The sequence below is a fragment of the Sus scrofa genome, chromosome 2 (assembly GCF_000003025.6).
Source record: "Sus scrofa isolate TJ Tabasco breed Duroc chromosome 2, Sscrofa11.1, whole genome shotgun sequence".
NCBI lineage: Eukaryota > Metazoa > Chordata > Mammalia > Artiodactyla > Suidae > Sus > Sus scrofa.
Genome location: NC_010444.4, coordinates 42,024,073 through 42,043,979, shown reverse-complemented (window position 1 = coordinate 42,043,979; position 19,907 = coordinate 42,024,073). Strand labels below are relative to the sequence as shown.

The 19,907-nt window shown below is 42.3% G+C and overlaps 1 protein-coding gene across 1 annotated transcript; it reads right to left on the bottom strand.

The window, feature by feature from the left end:
• RPS13 (ribosomal protein S13) lies at positions 10,598-13,395 on the bottom strand. Its single transcript, NM_001244829.1, is given in 6 exon segments — positions 10,598-10,677; positions 11,281-11,381; positions 11,761-11,930; positions 12,870-12,948; positions 13,132-13,180; positions 13,325-13,395. Coding segments are annotated over 6 exon segments (456 nt in total). The 5' UTR covers positions 13,348-13,395; the 3' UTR covers positions 10,598-10,643.

Here is a 19,907-nt window from a genome sequence, read left to right as displayed (position 1 = left end):
AAAAGACGAACAAAAAAGGAGCTTAGAGAAGACAGACAATGTAGAGGGAGAGAAAGTTTAAGATTATCATTAATGTATTCAGAGATGAGAAGATATATCTGTGAGACAATAGGTTTCTATCAATTGAAAGTTCAGAAAACAAAGATGAGTTCTGAGCAGTGGTGAGCTGGATCTGGCTCATAAGGGCTCACAAGGGCCAACTGTTACTGTCTGAGGTATTCTACAAGCCAGTTAAGCATGATGCATTATTAAAAATTAAATTATGGGAGTTCCCTCGGTGGCCCAGTGAGTTAAGAATCCTCCTGCAGTGGCTTGGGTCACTCCAGTGGTACAAAGTCAATCCCCAGCCTGGCCTAGTGGGTTAAAGGATCCAGTGTTGCCGCAGCTGCAATCCCTGGCCCCAGAACTTCCATATGCCACAGGTGCTGCTATTTAAAAAAAAAAAAATTATATATCGAAGATAAATTATATTCAAAACAAATGTTATAAATACTCAAAGTTCACCACTTCCTTATTTTACATTTTTTATTTATTATCATTATCATCTATATAGGGAAAAATGTTGTACTATATAAATGGTCTATTACCAAGCACCATTTCCCAGCTCCACAACTGACATCCTATTGGTAGCTTGAAATCACCCACAGTGGGAGTTTTTACACCCAAGAAATAGGTAAACACTACAAACCAGTTTTCCCCACCTCTCCTAGAGACTTGAACATTTGTCAGCATAATAACATACATATATGTAAATATTATATATATACACACATATACATATACACACATTCACCAGTATACATATAATATTTACCAACATACCACTGGTTTTTGGAAATTAAAAATATAGAAGTTCCATTGTGGCTCAGTGGTTTAAGGACCGACCCAACATTGTGTCTGTGAGGATGCAGGTTTTTTTTTTTTTTTTTTAATCCCTTTTTATTTATTTATTTATTTTTAATTTTTTATTTTTTGTCTTTTTAGTTATTTCTTGGGCTGCTCCCGCGGCACATGGAGGTTCCCAGGCTAGGGGTTGAATCGGAGCTGGAGCCCAGCCTACGCCAGAGCCACAGCAACGCAGGATCCGAGCCGATCTGCAACCTACACCACAGCTCACGGCAACGCCAGATCCTTAACCCACTGAACAAGGGCAGGGACCGAACCTGCAACCTCATGGTTCCTAGTTGGATTCGTTAACCACTGCGCCACGACGGGAACTCCGAGGATGCAGGTTTGATCCCTGGCCTCAGTGGGTTAAGGATCCCTCATTGCTGCAAGCTATGGGGTAGGTCACAGATGCAGCTCAGATCTGGTGTTGCCGTGGCTATGGCGTAGGCTGTAGCTGCAGCTCTGATTCAACCCATAGCCCAGAAACTTACTATGTCCAAGGTGTGGTGTGGCCATAAAAAGAAAAAATAACTAAATTTTTAAAAATATAAAGGTATAAATGGGGAAAACAGGAGGATTGGAAGTTGAAACCTCTCAGAAAGTAGGAAAAGTGATGGATGATAGTTGGTAAAGATTTTAAAAATTAGAGGTCACTCTAGAAATCTAATATACAAATAATTAATTACAAAGAATGGAGGCGTTCCCATTGTGGCTCAGCAGAAACAAATCTGACTAGGATCCATGAGGACTCAAGTTTGATCCCTGGCCTCACTCAGTGGGTTAAGGATCCGGCATTGCCATGAGCTGTGGTGTAGGTTGCAGACACGACTCAGATCTGACATTGTTTTGGCTGTGGTATAGGCTGGCAGCTGCAGCTCTGATTGGACCCTAGCCTGGGAACCTCTATATGCCAAGGGCATGGCCTAAAAGGACCAAAACAAGCAAACAAAAAAACCAAAAACAAGCAAACAAACAAAAAAAGAATATAGAAAACAGTGTGGAAGAAATATTAAAGGAATAATTCAAGAAAATTTCCCAGAACAGCAAGCCAATTTTGAAACTAAAATAGCTCACTGGATACCTTGAAGAACAAATGAAAAAAGATAAAACCAAGGTATTATTGCAAATCTCAAAACACTAAGCAATAAAGAGATGATCCTAAAAGCATCAGGTCAAGAAAAGAAGGGGAAAAATAAAAAATAAACCAGGTTACAAACAGCGTGGGAATCATAAAGCATCTGACTTCTGAAGAGAAGCTTTTGGTTGTTTTTAGTTAGAAACAATAAGCAAAGCTAAAACTTTTTGGGAAAAATCATTTCTAACCTAGAGTCTATTCCCAAATTCTATCAGTCAACAATGAATTGAAAAAAGACTTTTTCCAAGTTCTCACGTTTTTACTCATTATTTGTGTGCATTCATTTAACTAATATTTACTGTGAACCTACTATGTGCCAGACATTATTCTAAATACTATAGTTATAGCAGTGAACAAATAAGGCCTAATGGGGCTTTTTTTGGGGGGGGGCCTTATCTGTGGCATGCAGAAGTTCCCAGTCAAGGGTCAAACTCATGCCACAGCAGTGACAATGCCAGATCCTTAACCTACGAGGCCACCAGGGAACTCCTAGTGGAGCTTTCTTATCATCTGAAAATATCAACACAATATGCCAGGTAGTAACCAGCACTCAGAAGAGCGGCAGGACTGAGGGATGGAGCGCTGGGTGGAAGAGAGCTCTTTTAGATAGGACCTCTCTGGTCAAGGCTACAGTTGAACAGAGACTTCAGTGAGGGAGCAAACCGTGAAGATGTCCATGGGAAAAGCCTTCCAGGAAGAGGAATGGACAAGGGAAGAGGGTGAAACCAGGCCAGCGTGACGGGGAAGAGTGGTGGGAGATGCGAGGCTGGATCCAGGGGCCCTTTGTATTGGATATACATATACCTTTGCCTTTGTCCTACACTGAGCCACTCTCCACCCTGCTCAGCTGCCTGGGAAGCTGATGTTCATGGACCCTGTCAACAGGCTCCCTTGACCTCTGACTTCCTAAGGTTTGGCCAATGGGAGGTACGTGCAACAAAGCTGAGGGCAGGAGGCATTTTTACTGAGGGCCTCATCCATCTTCTGCCAGGGGACCTGCTCAGGCTGGGAGTGTGAGTGCCTAATGCCTCCCCATGGTTGCCAGCTCCAGGGAACCACACAGTGTGCCTTGTGGCTTCCTAAACCCCACTTACACCTTTGTCCAGATGTCCTTTGGTACACACTCTCCAAATTCCTCAATGTGAGTATGACAGCCACGTGTTTTCCTGCCAGGATCCTGCCTAACACACCCTCGTAGGGCAAGGTAAGGGCTTTAAATTTGATTCTGAAGGAAATGGGAAACCACTGGAGGTTTTTGAACATGTGGAATACCCTGTGACTTAGATTCTGTTTGTTTGTTTTTTAGGGCCGCACCTGCCGCATATGAAAGTTTCCTGGGCTAGGAGGAATCGGAGCTGCAGCTGCCAGCCTAAGCCACGCCCACAGAGGTGCCAGATCTGAGCTGCATCTGCGACCTACACTGCAGCTGGTGGCAACATGAGATCCTTAACCCACTAAGTGAGGCTAAGGATTGAATCCATCCTCATGGATACTAGCCAGGTTCTTAAGGTGCTGAGCCACAATGGGAACTCCCATGTGACTTAGATTTTATTTTATTTTTTTTTTGTTTTTTTGCTATTTCTTGGGCCGCTCCCGCGGCATATGGAGGTTCCCAGGCTAGGGGTGGAATCGGAGCTGTAGCTGCCGGCCTACGCCAGAGCCACAGCAACGCAGGATCCGAGCCGCGTCTGCAACCTACACCACAGCTCACGGCAACGCCGGATCGTTAACCCACTGAGCAAGGGCAGGGACCGAACCCGCAACCTCATAGTTCCTAGTCGGATTCGTTAACCACTGCGCCACGACGGGAACTCCAGATTTTAAAAGACCACTCTAGAGACTGGATGTAGAAAAGACCTAGGTGGGGCTCACAGGTGGTAAAAGAGAGAAGAGTTAGGAGGAGGCTTTTACAACAGTAAGGGTCAGAGAAAGTGACTTGGACTAGGGTGTTTATAGTAGAGGTGATGAGGGGTTAAATTGGGGGATATATTGTAAAGATTGAACCAAGAGGATTTGCTGACCAAGTGGATATGTGGTATAAGAGAAAAAAGGCAAGGATAACTCAAGGTTTTTGGTCTGAGGATAAATCAAGTTGTCATTTACTAAGATGGAAATGTCTTAGGAGAGAACAGGTTTGTGCTGGAAAAATCAAGAGTTCATTTTGGGATAAATGAAGTCTATGTGTGTGTTAGAGATCCAGGTAGGGATACTGAAGAGGCAGGTGCATATCTAAGACTAGAGTTCAGAGGTCTGCACTGAACTTAGAAATTTTAATGTTGTAACCTCTAATAAAGCATTTAAAGCCACAGATTAGGTGAAATTACCTCAGAGTTAGTATAAATAGGGAAGAAATGTGGTACAGGGATTAAGCCCCTTCTTTGAGAGCTACTAGGTGATGTTTCTCCAAAAGGAAGGAGCAAACCAAGAATGAAGAAGATGTATGGTGCAGATATAGGGATGGAAGTTCCTGCTGTGGTACAGCAGGTTAAGGACCCAGTGTTGTTTGTTTGGAAGCACAAAAGACCCATAATAGCCAAAGCCATCCTGAGAAAGAAAAATAGAGCTGGAGGAATCAGGCTCCCTGACTTCAGACTATACTATAAAGCTACATTCATCAAAACCATGTGGTACTGGCACAAAAACAGAAATACAGATCAGTGGAACAGGATAGAAGCCCAGAATTAAGCCCATGCACCTACAGTCGACTAATCTATGACAAAGGAGGCAAGAATATACAATGGAGAAAAGACAGCTTATTCAATAAGTGGTGCTGGGACAACTGGACAGCTACATGTAAAAGAATGAAATTAGAACACTTCCTAACACCATACATGAAAATAAACTCAAAATGAATTAAAGACCTAAATATAAGACTAGATACTATAAAACTCTTAGAGGAAAATGTAGGCCAAACACTCTCCAACATAAACCACAGCAATATCTTCTCAGATCCACCTCCTAGAGTAATGACAATAAAAACAAACATAAACAAATGGGACCTAATTAAACTTAAAAGTTTTTGCAAAGCAAAGAAAACCCTAAACAAAACAAAAAGACAACACACAGAATGGTAGAAAATATTTGCAAATGAAGCAACTGACATAGTATTAATCTCCAAAATTTATAAACACCTCCTGCAGCTCAATACCCAAAAAAACCAAACAACCCCATCCAAAAATGGGCAGAAGATCTAAACAGACAATTCTCCAAAGAAGACATACAGATGGCCAAAGCACATGAAAAGATGTTCAACATCACTAAAAATCAAAACTACTATGAGGTACCACCTTACACCATCCAGAATGGCCATCATCAAAAAGACTCCAAACAATAAATGCTGGAAGGGTGTGGAGAAAAGGGAACCCCTTTACACTGTTGGTGGGAATATACATTGGTGCAACCACTATGGAAAACAGTATGGAGATTCCTCAAAAAACTAAAAATAGAATTACCATTTGATCCAGCAATCCCACTCCTGGCATCTATCCAGAGAAAACCATGACTCAAAAAGACACGTGTACTCCAATGTTCATCACAGCACTATATATAATAGCCAAGACATGGAAGCAACCTAAATGTACATCAACAGAGAATTGGATAAAGAAGATATGGTACATATACACATGGAATATTACTCAGCCATAAAAAGAAATGAAATAACGGCATTTGCCGTAACATGGATGAACCTAGAAATTACCATGCTAAATGAAGTTAGTGAGATACCAACGTTATATGCTATCACTTATATGTGGAATCTAAAAGGATACAATAAACTTCTTTGTAGAATAGATACTGACCCACAGACTTTGAAAAACTTATGGTTTCCAAAGGAGGCCGTTTGGGGGATGCACTAGGGGTTTGGAATGGAAATGCTATAAAATTGGGTTGTGATGATTATTGTACAACTATAAATATAATAAAATTCACTGAGTTTTTTTTTTTTTTTTTAAAGGAGCCACTGTTGTCTCTGTCGTGGCTCAGGTCATTGCTGAGGCGCAGGTTCGATTCCTGGCTTGGAACCATGGGTTGAGGATCAGGTGTTGCTGCACCTGTGGAACTTCCAGAGACTGCACACAGATACAGCCAAAGAAAGAGGGACTCTGATACTGGAGGCAAAGAATTGCATATTGGTGGGAAAAGGAGACCCCACAACTATAGGTCTCAAGAGTAATCTGAGTTGAGGCAGAGGATGAGGGTTCTGGGAAAGATATCACACCAAAAAAGTAAACTTAACTGAATATATTGAGATTTAAACTATGGCTCAACATTTGGGAATGAATTGGAGACAGGGACATAGAAAACTAAAGCAGATGGAGGAACAAGATAATTACATTTTCTGTAAATATATGTATTTATAGAAACATTAAGTGTAGAATCATACCTATTGTATATAAACATTATATGAGAATTCTAGATGAAGAGGTATAAACTAAAAATCAAGAAATCATAGTATAGGACTATTACTTAGAGCAGTTCCACTTCTAAGTATGCATCCAAAAGAAGTAAAAATAAGTCATGGATGTGAACTTTCATAGCAGCTCTATTCGAAATAGTCAAAGGTGGAAGGAATCCAAATATCCATCAGCTGATGAACGCATAAACAAAGTATGGTATACACATACCGTGGATATTATTCAGCGATCAAAATTAGAACTCCATGGTGAATCAGGAGGTTAAAGATCCAGTGTTGTCACCGATGTGGCTTGGGTCACTGCTATGGGGTGGGTTTGATCTCTGGCATGGGAACTTCTGCATGCTGGGAGTGCAGACAATAAACAAACAAATACATAAAAACGAATAACAGACACGTGCTACAACATGAGTGACCCCTCTCCAAACGACAGACTGAAAAACAGACATTAAAAGTCAGGGAATTCCCATCATGGCTCAGTGGTAACAAACCTGAATAGTATCCATGAGGACGTGGGTTCAACCCCTGGCCTTGCTCAGCGGGTTAAGCATCTGGTGTTGCCATGAGCTGTGGTGTAGGTCACAAATGTGGCTTGGATCTGGCGTTGCTGTGGCTGTGGTATAGGCCAGCAGCTACAGCTCTGATTTGACCACTAGCCTGGGAACTTCTATAATGCCGCAGGTGCAGCCCTAATACAACAATAAATAAAATAAAATAAAAGTCATACATTGGAGTTCCTACTGTGGTGCAGTGGGTTAAAGATCTGACAGCAGCTGCTCAGGTCACTGGGGAGCTCAGGTACCATCCCCTGCCTAGTGCACTGGGTTAAAGGATCCAGCATTGCCACCGGCAGTGTAGGTTGCAGCTTCAACTCAGATTTGATCCCTGGCCCTGGAACTTCCCTATGTCGTGGGTGCAGCCAAAAATAAGTAAAAGTAAAGGTCATATATTATATGCTTCCATTTATATGAAGTATTCTGAATAGGTAAACCCATAGGAACAGAACGCAGACTGGTGGTTGTCCAGGGTTGGGAGGAGAGAAGAATGAGGAATAACGGGTTTTTTGTCTTTTTAGGGCTGCACTCGTGGCATATGAAGGTTCCCAGGCTAGGGGCCAAATTGGAGCTGTAGCTGCCGGCTTACACCACAACCACAGCAACTCCAGATCCTTAAACCCACTGAGCAAGGCCAGGGATCAAACCTGAATCCTCATGGATACTAGTCAGATTCCCTTCCACCTGAGCCACAATGGAACTCCAGGAATAACTGCTTTATTAATTTCTGGGTTTTTTTGTTTTTTTGTCTTTTTAGGGCCGCTCCTGTGGCATATGGAGGTTCCCAGGCTAGGGGTCGAATCAGAGCTGCAGCCACCGGCCTACGCCAGAGCCACAGCAACTCGGGATCCGAGCTGTGTCTGCGACCTACACCACAGCTCACGGCAATGCCAAATCCTTAACCCACTGAGTGAGGCCAGGGATTGAACCTGCAACCTCATGGTTCCTAGTCAGATCGTTAACCACTGCGCCACGATGGGAACTCCTAGTTTCTGGTTTTTTAAGGCCACACCTGTGGCATGTGGAAGTCCCTGGGCTAGGAGAATTGGAGCTGCAGTTGCCAGCCACAGCCACAGCCACAGCAACACAGGACCCGAGCTGCATCTGCAACCTATGCTGCAGCTCACAGCAATGCCAGATCCTTAACCCACTAAGCAAGGTCAGGGATTGAACCCACGTCCTCATAATGTCGTGGCTCGTTAATCACTGAGCCACGACAGGAACACCAAGACAGAGAATTGGGGAAAATATTTGTAACAGATGAAAGGTTAATAACAATGTCCCAGAAGAGAAACTGGAATAGGGCATAAGTAGGCAATTCACCAAAAGTAAACTAAAGATATTCATAAGTCATCAGAGATAAAGCAGAATATCATGGAATTCCCACTGTGGCGCAGCAGAATGAATCCGACTAGTACCCATGAGGATATGGGTTTGATCCCCAGCCTCGATCAGCAGGTTGGAGGTCCAGCATTGCCGTGAGCTGTGGTATAGTCTGCAGATGTGGCTCAGATCCTTGTTGCTGTGACGTAGGCCGGAGGCTATAGCTCTGATTTGACCCCTAGCCTGGGAACTTCTATGTGCCACAGGTGTAGCCCTAAAAAGAAAAATAAAAAAGCAGAATATTATTGCCTGTCTTAACATAAGTATAAAAAATTTTCAAAGGATGTAAAGAAATGACATTCTTGGAGTTCCTGTCGTGGCTCAGTGGTAACAAATCTGATTAGTATCCATGAGGATGCAAGTTCCATCCCTGGCCTCTCTCGGTAGGTTAAGGATCTGGTGTTGCTGTGCGCTATGGTGTAGGTCACAGACATGGCTCAGATCTGGCATCGCTGTGGCTGTGGTGTAGGCCAGCAGCTGCAGCTACAATTTAACCCCTAGCCTGGGAACTTCCATATGCCACATGTGTAGTTCCCCCAAAAAAAGACATTCTCATACACTTTTTGAGAACTTATCAGTACACATTTGAAAGGTAGTTTTACAAAATATAAAATATATGGGAGTTCCTGCTGTGGCACAGTGGGCTAAGAATCCGACTGCAGCAGCTGAGATTCAATTCCTGACGAGGAACTTCCACATGCTGTATTGCACCAAACAAAAAAAACTGTGTGAGGTTCCCATCATGGCGCAGCAAAACAAATCTGACTAGGAACCATGAGATTTTGGGTTCAATCCCTGGCCTCCATCAGCAGGTTAAGTATTCAGCATTGCCATGAGCTGTGGTGTACACAGGCTCAGATCCCACATTACTGTGCCTGTGGCACAGGCCGGCAGATGTACCTCTGATTAGACCACTAGCCTGGGAATGTCCATGTGCCGTGGGTGTGGCCCTAAAAAGCACACACAAAAAAAGGAAATGAGGGTGGAGCTACACCTCCAGAGCCCAGCATCCCCCAGGGTATTAATGCTACATTGGTCTCATAAGGAACTTTGGAGTTCCTGTCGTGGCTCAGTGGTTAAGGACTAGCATCCCTGAGGATGTAGGTTCGATTCCCAGCCTTGCTCAGTGGGTTAAGGATCCGGTGTTGCCATGAGCTGTGGTGCAGGTCCCAGACATGGCTCAGATCCTACGTTGCTGTGGCATGGCCAGTAGCGACAGCTCTGATGTGACCCCCTAGCCTGGGACTCTTGATACAACGAAGGTGTCCCCCCACTCAAAAAAGCAAGAACAAATGACTTTGCCCATGATTTCAACCAGTTCTGATTACTGCTTTGGGTAAAGTTTATTATTAAACACTTATTCAAGTGATAAACTCTTAGAAAAAGGTGGTACCTCCACATGGCTTGCTTGAAATTTCCAAATCCTGAAGGAATAAACCAGCCAGACATGTTTATCACTTACTGGTCCTACATCCTTAGAACTCAATCAGTTTTCAAGACTTGCCTCTCACACAGGATTACCCATGTACCTCATTTGGTTTTAAGAATTAAATGAAACATTCTGACAACACCCAGCTAAGTAAATTTTAACTTGCCCAAACATTGCAAGGGTCAGGAAGTGGAGCTCATCTCAGATAGTTCTTTGCATTCCCTAAAGCCTTTCTTCCTCATCTTCACCCTCACCCACAAGACTGGATCAAATACTGCTTTCAAGTTCCCTCCAAACTAAAGATGCCCTCCTCCACACACACTATGGATAACATCACAGATCTACCTCTAATACACTAAAATTACTTAGAAACATCTTTATCATGACATCAAAACAGTAAACCAGGAGCTCCTTTGTGGTGCAGTGGGATCAGCAGTGAATCCACTGTGTCAGGATGCAGGTTCGATCCCTGGCCCAGCACAGTGCAAAGAATCTGGTGCTGCAGCTGCAGCTGGGATCTGATCCCTGGCCTGGGAACTCCATGTGCCAAGAATCATTGCAGTAGATCAGAATAAACCATTACTTTCTAGTCTCTACCAACACCCACTGGGCCCAGCCTTGTGAACATCAACTACTCTTGAAACTAAAACTGCTCAACTAGTTGAGCAGTGAAGGGATGCAATGGATGGATGCTATCTTACTGCTGCCTGTGAAATCACACAATCCTAATTATGCTAAAACACTTTAACATCCAAAAAGATGAACACAATTTTTAAGGAAAGAAATACAAAACATACTTCTAATTAAACAATGATTTTATTGTTTTGCATACAACCAACAAGTTTATGCAACCAGGGCAGAGGCTGTGGATGACTCGCTGAAAAGAAAAAAAGGAAGGGAAGAAGAACTGAATTAACAGAAGTCCCTCATATTCATTCACAGAATCTCCCAAAACTAATGAAGCAATTTCCTAACAGCTAAAATAAACCCCGGATATATAAAATAAAATACACCTAACTGATCAGTTCCTTAATCAGTTCATTGAGCTCAAGCATAATGAAGATGCTCACTCAGACATCCAAGGAAGAACTGGCCAACATAAAGAAAAACCTTTCTGGTGGAAACTGCGAATGTTTGGAAATCAATCATCATAGTGAGCAATCGATGCAAAAATTCATACAACACAAACACCTGGGAGTAGAGCTAAGAACGAACCTAAGATTGATTAAAAGGGTCTGTTTGTGTTCTGAATCAGTAGATTACAGAACTAGACCCTTTGCTGGTCTTTGTAAATAAGTTTCAATGGAACCAGCCACACCTGCCCACCGGTTTTTGTCTACCGCTGTTTTCTTGCTACAATGACAAAGCGTAGTTGACCATATAGCTTCAGTCTAAAATGCTGCCGGACCTTTTACAATATTTAAAATATTCAGTATCTAGCCAACTCCTGTTCTTTTTAACAAAAAGGGCTCATACTTACTATTTCCAATTTGGGGGAAGGACTCGTTTGGTCTTATAATATCGAGCCAACCGGTGAATACGGCTCTCAATCAGAATCAGACGGAATTTAGCATCTTTATCCTAAAAATAAAAATGGGCAGAATTCAGGTAAACCACTAATAACTAACATTATTTTAACAGGAGAGTGTTTAGACCCCATGCACTTTAATGAAAAGTAAGCCAGTGCCCCTTAACAGAATCAGAGGCTAGGGTTCCTGTGACTAGATTAAGTCCCTAAAGGAATTTAAAGCTTTGAAATAGAAGACTTAACAAGCTGAAAATAAACACCTCAACATTTTCAACCAACTGAATGTGCTGCATCTAGGGACCCTCCCTCTGGAAGAATTTTTATTTCAACCAACTACCTCGTACATTGTTTGTGCCCTAAATCATCTTAGATAATTCAAATCAGATAGACTGTGTTTTACTGAAATACAGTTGTACAGTTCTGTTCTCTTACCTTTCTGTTCCTTTCAAGATGCTTTCGAACAGCAACAGCTTTCTTAATTAAATGGTAGAGATCCTCAGGAAGATCAGGAGCAAGTCCTTTGGACTTAAGAATCCTCAAGATTTTATTGCCTGTCACAAAACGTACTTGTGCAACACCGTGTGAGTCTCTCAGGATCACACCTGAAAAGAAGTAACAGAAATTCCCACACCATACACACAAACCGAGCATGTGATGTCAGGGTCTAAGATCTAGTCACTTTCCCAGTTTCTCACTTGTAAAAACAGGACTTACTTTTATACAATCAGACACCAATATGAGAAGGCATGCAAAGCTCACTCAGACATCCAAGGAAGGTTTACCCAACACTAAGGAAAACCCCTTCTGGTGGAAACTGCGAATGTTGGAAGACCATCATCACAGTGAGCTTGCTGGATTACAGACCACCACCACCAACAAAAAAAAAAAAAATCAAAGAGGTTCTTCGAAATAGCACCATCTGACTGCTTGACAGCCTATTATTTATTTCCTATTTGTATGTGATACCTCCACCAAACTATAAGCTCCAGGAGAGTAGACATGTTGCCCTTTTTTTTACTTCTGTATTCTAGGGATCCAGAACCACATAGCAGAAAAACATTTGAGGAATAAAGCCATCTGCACAAAAGTCACACACAGCTGAGGTCCAAAGCACATCTAACTGTGAGAAAAGGACAAAGACTCAATGTAACTAATTCCAACGCCACCACCAACAGCTGGGTGATTTGGGGCTAATTATATAGCCCAATGTGCCTAAGTTCCCTTAACTAAAAATAGGAAAACCACTAGTATAGCTGTCAGAATCGAAGTCAGTATATGCGAGGGCTTAGAACCTTACACCTAGGAGGGTACCCAGCCCAAAGAACACTCATTAAATTTCGGCGAGCATTTCAATCACTTTACCGTCTTCCACGTAAGAACTTGACAGTTCTGCAAATGAAAACTAGGCCTCGGTCATCAAGAAAGCCAGGAAAAGGTGGAAAAGATTTTCAAGTCACGTGTAAGATATTTACTCTCAGACTCTTTTCCAGCAAGTTACACGAGGCCAGGCGGAAAGGGCTACATCAGACAAAACTACTCACCGATCTGTGAGGGAGTCAGGCCCTTCTTGGCCAGTTTGTAGATCTGCTCCTTCACGTCGTCAGACGTCAGCTTCAGCCACTGTTTATAGAAAAGAAAGCAGCCTTAAGACGACAAATCAGGGATGGAACCGAAACACAGCGGTCCTGACCGCCCTGAAGACCCCACACTTATGCACACGTGGTCTCCCTCCCCGCGCCACTTCCCTCGAGTGACGACTGGCACCCCCTCCCGGCCTCTCCCCGATCCCCGCACGCCACTTACGGTGGGGACGCTGCGGCGGTAGGGCAGAGCCGACTGGGACAGGCCCTTCCTAGAGAGAGAAACAGTCTCGGCGTGAGGAGGCGATCCGCGCCACAGCAACCCCAAACCTCACCCCCTCGGCCCGCTGCCCACACTCCCTATTTACCCGACCCCAGGACCCAGCCCTGCAGCCCACTTGCAAACCCGAGCTCACCCCGGAGCGTGCATGCGACCCATGATGGCGGCGGTCAGGCAACGAAAAAGAGAGAGGAGGTGGGAGCGCCGCAGGAAGCCACCGTGCACGCAGGAAGTGACCTCACACGTCCTCGCTTGCGGGAGGAGGAGCTGCTCTATGTGGTTCCTGGCGTCGGCGTGACTACATAACCCGAAATGCATTTCAACATGGACTACACGTTCCGTCATGCATCGGTACCGGGGGGCGGTGCCTGACCAGAGCGGGAAAAAGTTCGTCTCCTGTCCCGGCTGTGAGCTCTGTGAAGGTGCTGCCTCCGCCAAGGTCCTGCAGTTTGGATCCCGGATTGAGACTAAGCACGCAGCAGATTCGGCTGCAGGGGTTGGTAGATTTGGTCCCTTCCCGTAGGGCCGTTATCTGCGCCCTTGCAGCCTAGCGAACTTGGCCTCCCAAAGTTCAGCCATGAGCAGTTTTTCGTCCTCGCACCAGCGTCAGACTTTGTCTTAGCCCTGAATTTCTCAAAGTCTGTACCTTCCCTTAAAATTTCACAGGTATATTACAGTGGTGATGAGTGCGACTGTAAATAATGGTAGTGGCTCCGCCTAGATAGCGATGACATTTCTTTACCTCAAATCCTAGCCTTTCAGTGGCGGGATCACTGAGTACGGAGCATCAGCCTAGCGATTTGAATCAGGCCCTGGCGAACCCCCTTCCCGGTACCTACTCATCCACCTGGGACCTCTTCACTCTTTCCCCCACCTTGGGCGGTGGGGCGCTTGGCTGGGAGGGGAGGAGTGCGGGGCCTCACGGAGCCGCGTCCGAGAGAGCGTTGGCTAACATGAAAGAGATTTGAGAATAAGACTGCATGGATTACGGTACATTTACTTACTTAAACATGAGGGTTTTTTTGTTTTTTGCTTTTTAGGGCCACACCCACGGCATATGGATGTTCCCAGGCTAGGGGTCCAATCCGAGCTACAGCTGCCCGCCTACACCAGAGCCACAGCAACGCCAGATCGGAGCTGCCTCTGCAACCTACACCACAGCTCACGGCAGCCAGGATCCTCAACCCATCGAGCGAGGCCAGAGATTGAACCCCCAACGTCATGGTTCCTAGTGGATTCCTTTTGGCTGCGCCTGGACAGGAACTCCTACACATGAGTTTTTTGAGTCCTCCAGCATTGCCGGAATGATTTACCCTCAACCTTCCGATTTACCACAGTTGTACCTTGCAGTGGAATAATAGATGTCTAAGATATAACCCATACCAGTGCTGGATTGTTTTGAGAATACCACTCTGGTTAAGAAAGAAAAAAATCGGTTGTAAAAAGACCACTTCTAATAAGGATATATAGGAATGTTTACTCAAATATTTATTCGTAGTATAGGAATTATAACTGTTTTCAGGGTTTTTTGTTTTAGTCACGTTGAAGCCCTCCAGTAGTTTTCAGTTCACCTTATCTTTCCATGATTGTATATTCAGTAATAATAAAAACAAGATGTGTGTGAATTTTAATGAAACGGTATTTACCTTCTATTGCCTTTATGTGTCGCATGATGAGAACTTTTTGTTCATTACAAACGGGAGTTCCTGTCGTGGCTCAGTGGTTAACGAATCAGGCTAGGAACCATGATGGTGGCGCTTTCGATCCTGGGCCTTGCTCAGTGGGTTAAGGATCCAGCGTTGCCGTGAGCTGTGGTGTAGGTTGCAGACGTGGCTCGGATCCCGGGCTGCTGTGGCTGTGGCGTAGGCCTGTGGCCATAGCTCTAATTAGACCCCCTAGCCTGAGAATCTCCATATACCACAGGAGCGGCCCTAGAAAAGGAAAAAACAAAAAAACAAAACCCTTATTTTTTAAAGACAAGAGAAATTATAATTTTACTATCTAAAGTCACTGTTAACACATTTGTTAAAGGCAGAGTTTCAGTGATCAAATGGTTTCTGAAAATTGATTTATGAATTTGTAAAGGTTTTATGGAGGTAAAATTCACATACCATAAACGTCACTATTTTAACCATTTGAAAATGTATAACCTAGTGCCTTCTCATACATTTACAATGTTATGCAACCATCACCATTAATTTCAGGAATTTTCATCACGTTAAAAAAGCTTTCTATTCTTTAAGCAATCACTCACCAGTATCTCCTCCCCCACAGCCCCTGGCAACCACTAATCTGCTTTTTGTGTCCTTGAATTTGCCTATTCTGGACATTTCATCTAAATGAAATCATACAATATGTGACCTTTTGTTTGTGGTTTTTCCCATTAAAACGTTTTCAGTTCTTGTTGTGGCTCAGTGGAAATGAATCCGACTAGTATCTAAGGATGCTGGTTCATTCGCTGGCCTTGCTCAGTGGGTTAAGGATCCTGGGTTAAGGATCCGGTGTTGCTGTGAGCTGTGGTGTAGGTCACAGACACAGCTTGGATCCTGTGTTCCTGTGGCTGTGGCAAAGGCCAGCAGCTGCAGCTCTGATTTGACCCCCAACCTGGGAACCTCCATATGCCGCACATGGGGCCCTAAAAAAAAAAATTTTTTTTCAAGTTTCGTCCATGTTGCAGCATAATGCTCCATACATTATGGCTGAATAATATTCCATCATATGGCTATATCACATTTTGTTTATTCATTTGTTGATAGACATTTGGGTTATTTCTGCTTTTTGGCCACTATAAATAATGCCATGAACATTTGTGTACTAGTATTTGATTACTTTTTTTTTTTTTTTTGCCACACCTGCCGCATATGGAAGTTCTGGGGCCAGGGATTGAACCAGCAACACAGTTGTGACCTGTGCCACAGCTCTGACAACACTGGATCCTTAAACTGCTACACCACAAGGGAACATTCTTGAGTATCTGTTTTCAGTTCTCTTGGAGATTATATATAAATGAATTGCTGGGTCACAGGGATAACTGTTTAACTTTTTGATCACTGCTGAAGAGTTTTCCACAGCAGCTGCACCATTCTACGTTTCCATCAGCAATACCTGAGGACTCCAATTTCTCCACAGCCTCACAAACACATTTAAAAAATATGAGTGATATGATGACTGATAATTTGTGTTTGCTTTCTGTTGAGTTTTAAGAGTTCTTTATGTATTCAAGATAGCAAGATCCTTATCAGATTTGACTTGTGAATATATTGTCCCATCCTGGAAGTTATCTTCTTACTTATTAATAGTGTCCTTTGGCGAGTTCCCATTGTGGCTCAGCAGAAACGAACCCTCACTCAGTGGGTTAAGGATCCGGCATTGCTGTGAGCTGTAGTATAGGTTGCAGACGTGGCTTGGATTGCGTGTTGCTGTGGCTGTGGCGAAGGCCAGGGGCTACCACTCTGATTCAACCCCTAGCCTGGGACCCTCCATGTACCTCGGGTGTGGCCCTAAAAAGACAAATAAATAAATAAATAAAAGTGTCCTTTAGGAGCTGCAGTGTTGGTTGCAACTGTGGTTCAGATCTGATCCCTGGCCCAGAAACTACACATGCCACAGGGTGGCCAAAAAAGGGAGAAGTGTCCTTTGGAGTTCCCTGGTGGTGCAGCAGATTAAGGATCTGGCATTGTCACTGCTGTGGCTCGGGTTCGATCCCTGGCCTGGGAACTTCCACATGTCATGGACACAGCCAAAAAGATAAAAAAAAAAAAGTGTCCTTTGATGCACAGAAGTTTTTAATTTTGATGAAACACAATTTACCTATTTTTCTTTTGTTGCTTGTGCTTTTTGTGACATACTTAGGAAACCCTGTCTAGGAGTTCCTGTCATGGCTCAGTGGTTAACGAATCTGACTAGGAACCATGAGGTTGCAGGTTTGATCCCTGGCCATGCTCACTGGGTTGGGGATCCAGCGTTGGTGTGGTGTGGGTCGCAGACACAGCTTGGGTTCCATGTTGCTGTGGCTGTGGTGTAGGCCGGCGGCTACAGCTCCGATTGGACCCCTAGCCTGGGAACCTCCATGTGCCGTAGGTATGGCCCTAGAAAAGACAAAAATAAATAAATATTTTATCGAAAAAATAATGTATACATGTATGTGTAACTGGGTCACCTTGCTGTACAGTAGAGAACTGACAGAACACTATAAACCAGCTATAATGGAAACAATAAAAATCATAAAAAATTTATTTTATTGAAGTATAGTTGATTTACAATGTGTTAATTTCCATTGTACAACAAAGTGATTCAGTTATACACACATATATATTCTTTTTCATATTCCTTTCCATGATGGCTTATTACAGGATATTGAATATACATCCCTGTGCTATATAGTAGGACTTTGTTGTTTATCCACTCTGGTTTTCTGGCCGTACCCATGGCATGCACAAGTTCCAGGGTCAGGGATCAAATCCAAGCCATAGCATTGACTCAAGCCACAGCAGTGACAACACTGGATCCTTACTATGCCATTAGGGAACTGCTAGCCATTCTCTATATAATAGTTTGCATCTGTTAATCCCAAACTCCCAATCTCTCGCTCCCCACTCTCCTCCCCACTGTGTCTTTGATCCATTTTGAATTAATTTTTGTATATATTATGAATCCTACTTCTCTTTTTTGTATGTGGTTATGTAATTGTCCTAGCACCATTTGTTGAAAAAAACTATTCTTTCCTCATTGATCTTGGCAGTCTTGTGTCTTTCCTGGATTATGATTCAAACAAACAACAAAACTCAAATAGAAGTGAAAAATACAATAATCAAAATTAAAAATCAAACAAATGGGTTAAACAGAGAAGTAGTGAATTTGAAAAGAAATCATAATAAAATTCAGAACTGAAGAAAGTTGCTGATCCATAGATTCGAGAATCCTAAACAGAAAAAAAATAAAAACAGATCTACACCTAGAAATATCCTAGTTAATACACATCAAAGGAGATTAGTCCTAAGGTAATGATTGTTGAAGATATGTGATAGGATTCATTTATGGAGGCCATTATGTTGTCTAACTTTGTATATATCTAAAATTTGCATGATAGGGGAGTTCCCATCGTGGCGCAGCGGAAATGAATTCAACTAGGAACCACGGGGTTGAGGGTTTGATCCCTGACCTCCTCACTCGGTGGGTTAAGGATCTGGCGTTACTGTGGCTGTGGACCCCTAGCCTGGGAACCTCCATGTGCTGTGAGTGTGGTCCTAAAAGGACAGAAGACAAAAAGAAAAAAAAGAATCTGCATATCTCTGTTCTGAAGATATGTTATAGAATGGCTGTTACTATACTATTTATTAATTACTTGAATATTAAATAGTATAGTAACAGCCATACTATATTCACAAAAGCATTTTACTTTTATGAAATGGTGATGGGGCTCTAACAAAGTGGCAATCCACCCCTTCCAAGAAAAACACTTAGAGGTCAGACACTCTATTTGGACATTTTAGGTGCAAATGACAGGCCAATTCTGAAATTCAGGATTATCTGAAACTACTAAACTCCTGGGTGAGATGCAAAGAAAAGCAACAGTGAGTTCATATCAGAGTTGAGAAGCAGGAATGTTACTATGTTGACAAGAAATGAGTGCAGAGTTCCTTTGTTCAAGAAATATTTTAATACAATTGTAGTACAGTTATGAAATCACATTCAATCCACTGAATATATTCAAGATATTAATAAAAATATTATACATCTTTACTCACTACCTTAATATAATTAAAGTATTTGGTTCTTATAGATAAGACTGTCATATTCATTCATATCTGCACTGCTAGTCAAAGAGCATGTAAGTAAATCCATGGATTATGGTAATGGGGCTTCATTCCTTTTTGATCTGAAGTATAAGTATCAAATTGAACGTTTCCTCTTTTAAATGCCACAATGCTTGAATCCCAGAAAGAACAGTGAACTAATTTAAGGCAAGATATTAAAACATTTATACAACATTAATTTGAAAATATAAAAGAATACTTTATCAAAGATCATACATGCCTTAACATCTAGATATCTAGAGATTCTTAAAAAGGCAGTAATAAAAACATCAGTGCAAGATCTACATTGGGTTCCTCAGTAGAGAAAATAATTGGTTCTTTAAGTAAACCATTATTTTCAAGTCCCAAAACACTGCAAGAGGAAAGAATTCTTCTGGTGTAGGACTTACCTGTAGCATAATTATTTTTATTCAATAAAGATAGGTATAAAATATTGTGATTACACATAAAAATTAGTGTCTTGGCTAGTTTAAATGTTTGTTTCAGATTTACTTTAATTGCAAGCTTTAAAAATGTTTAAAAAACAACTAATTTAAAACTTACTGATAGTAAGTAGTGCAAGACGGTGCCTCTGTCATTTTCTTTTTTCTTTTTCCTTTTTTTTTTTGCTAAGGGCTGAAGATTAGTGTTTCAGAAAGAAATAACTTATATTTAAAATATATGTAATTATATATGTTTTTTAATGACCAAAGAAGGCACATAATGAGTTAAATTAAAAGAAACATTTCCACTTGTTTTGAATTCTGGTTAACTATATAGTGTTAATTATAATATACACTTTTAGAAAAGAATCTCTATTTCTTATAATTGAAAAAGTGACATGACATTTTCTAACTCTTTGTGTAAAAGACATTGCTGTAACAGATTGTAAATAGGCAGTATACACTGAGTCCAATTAACAAT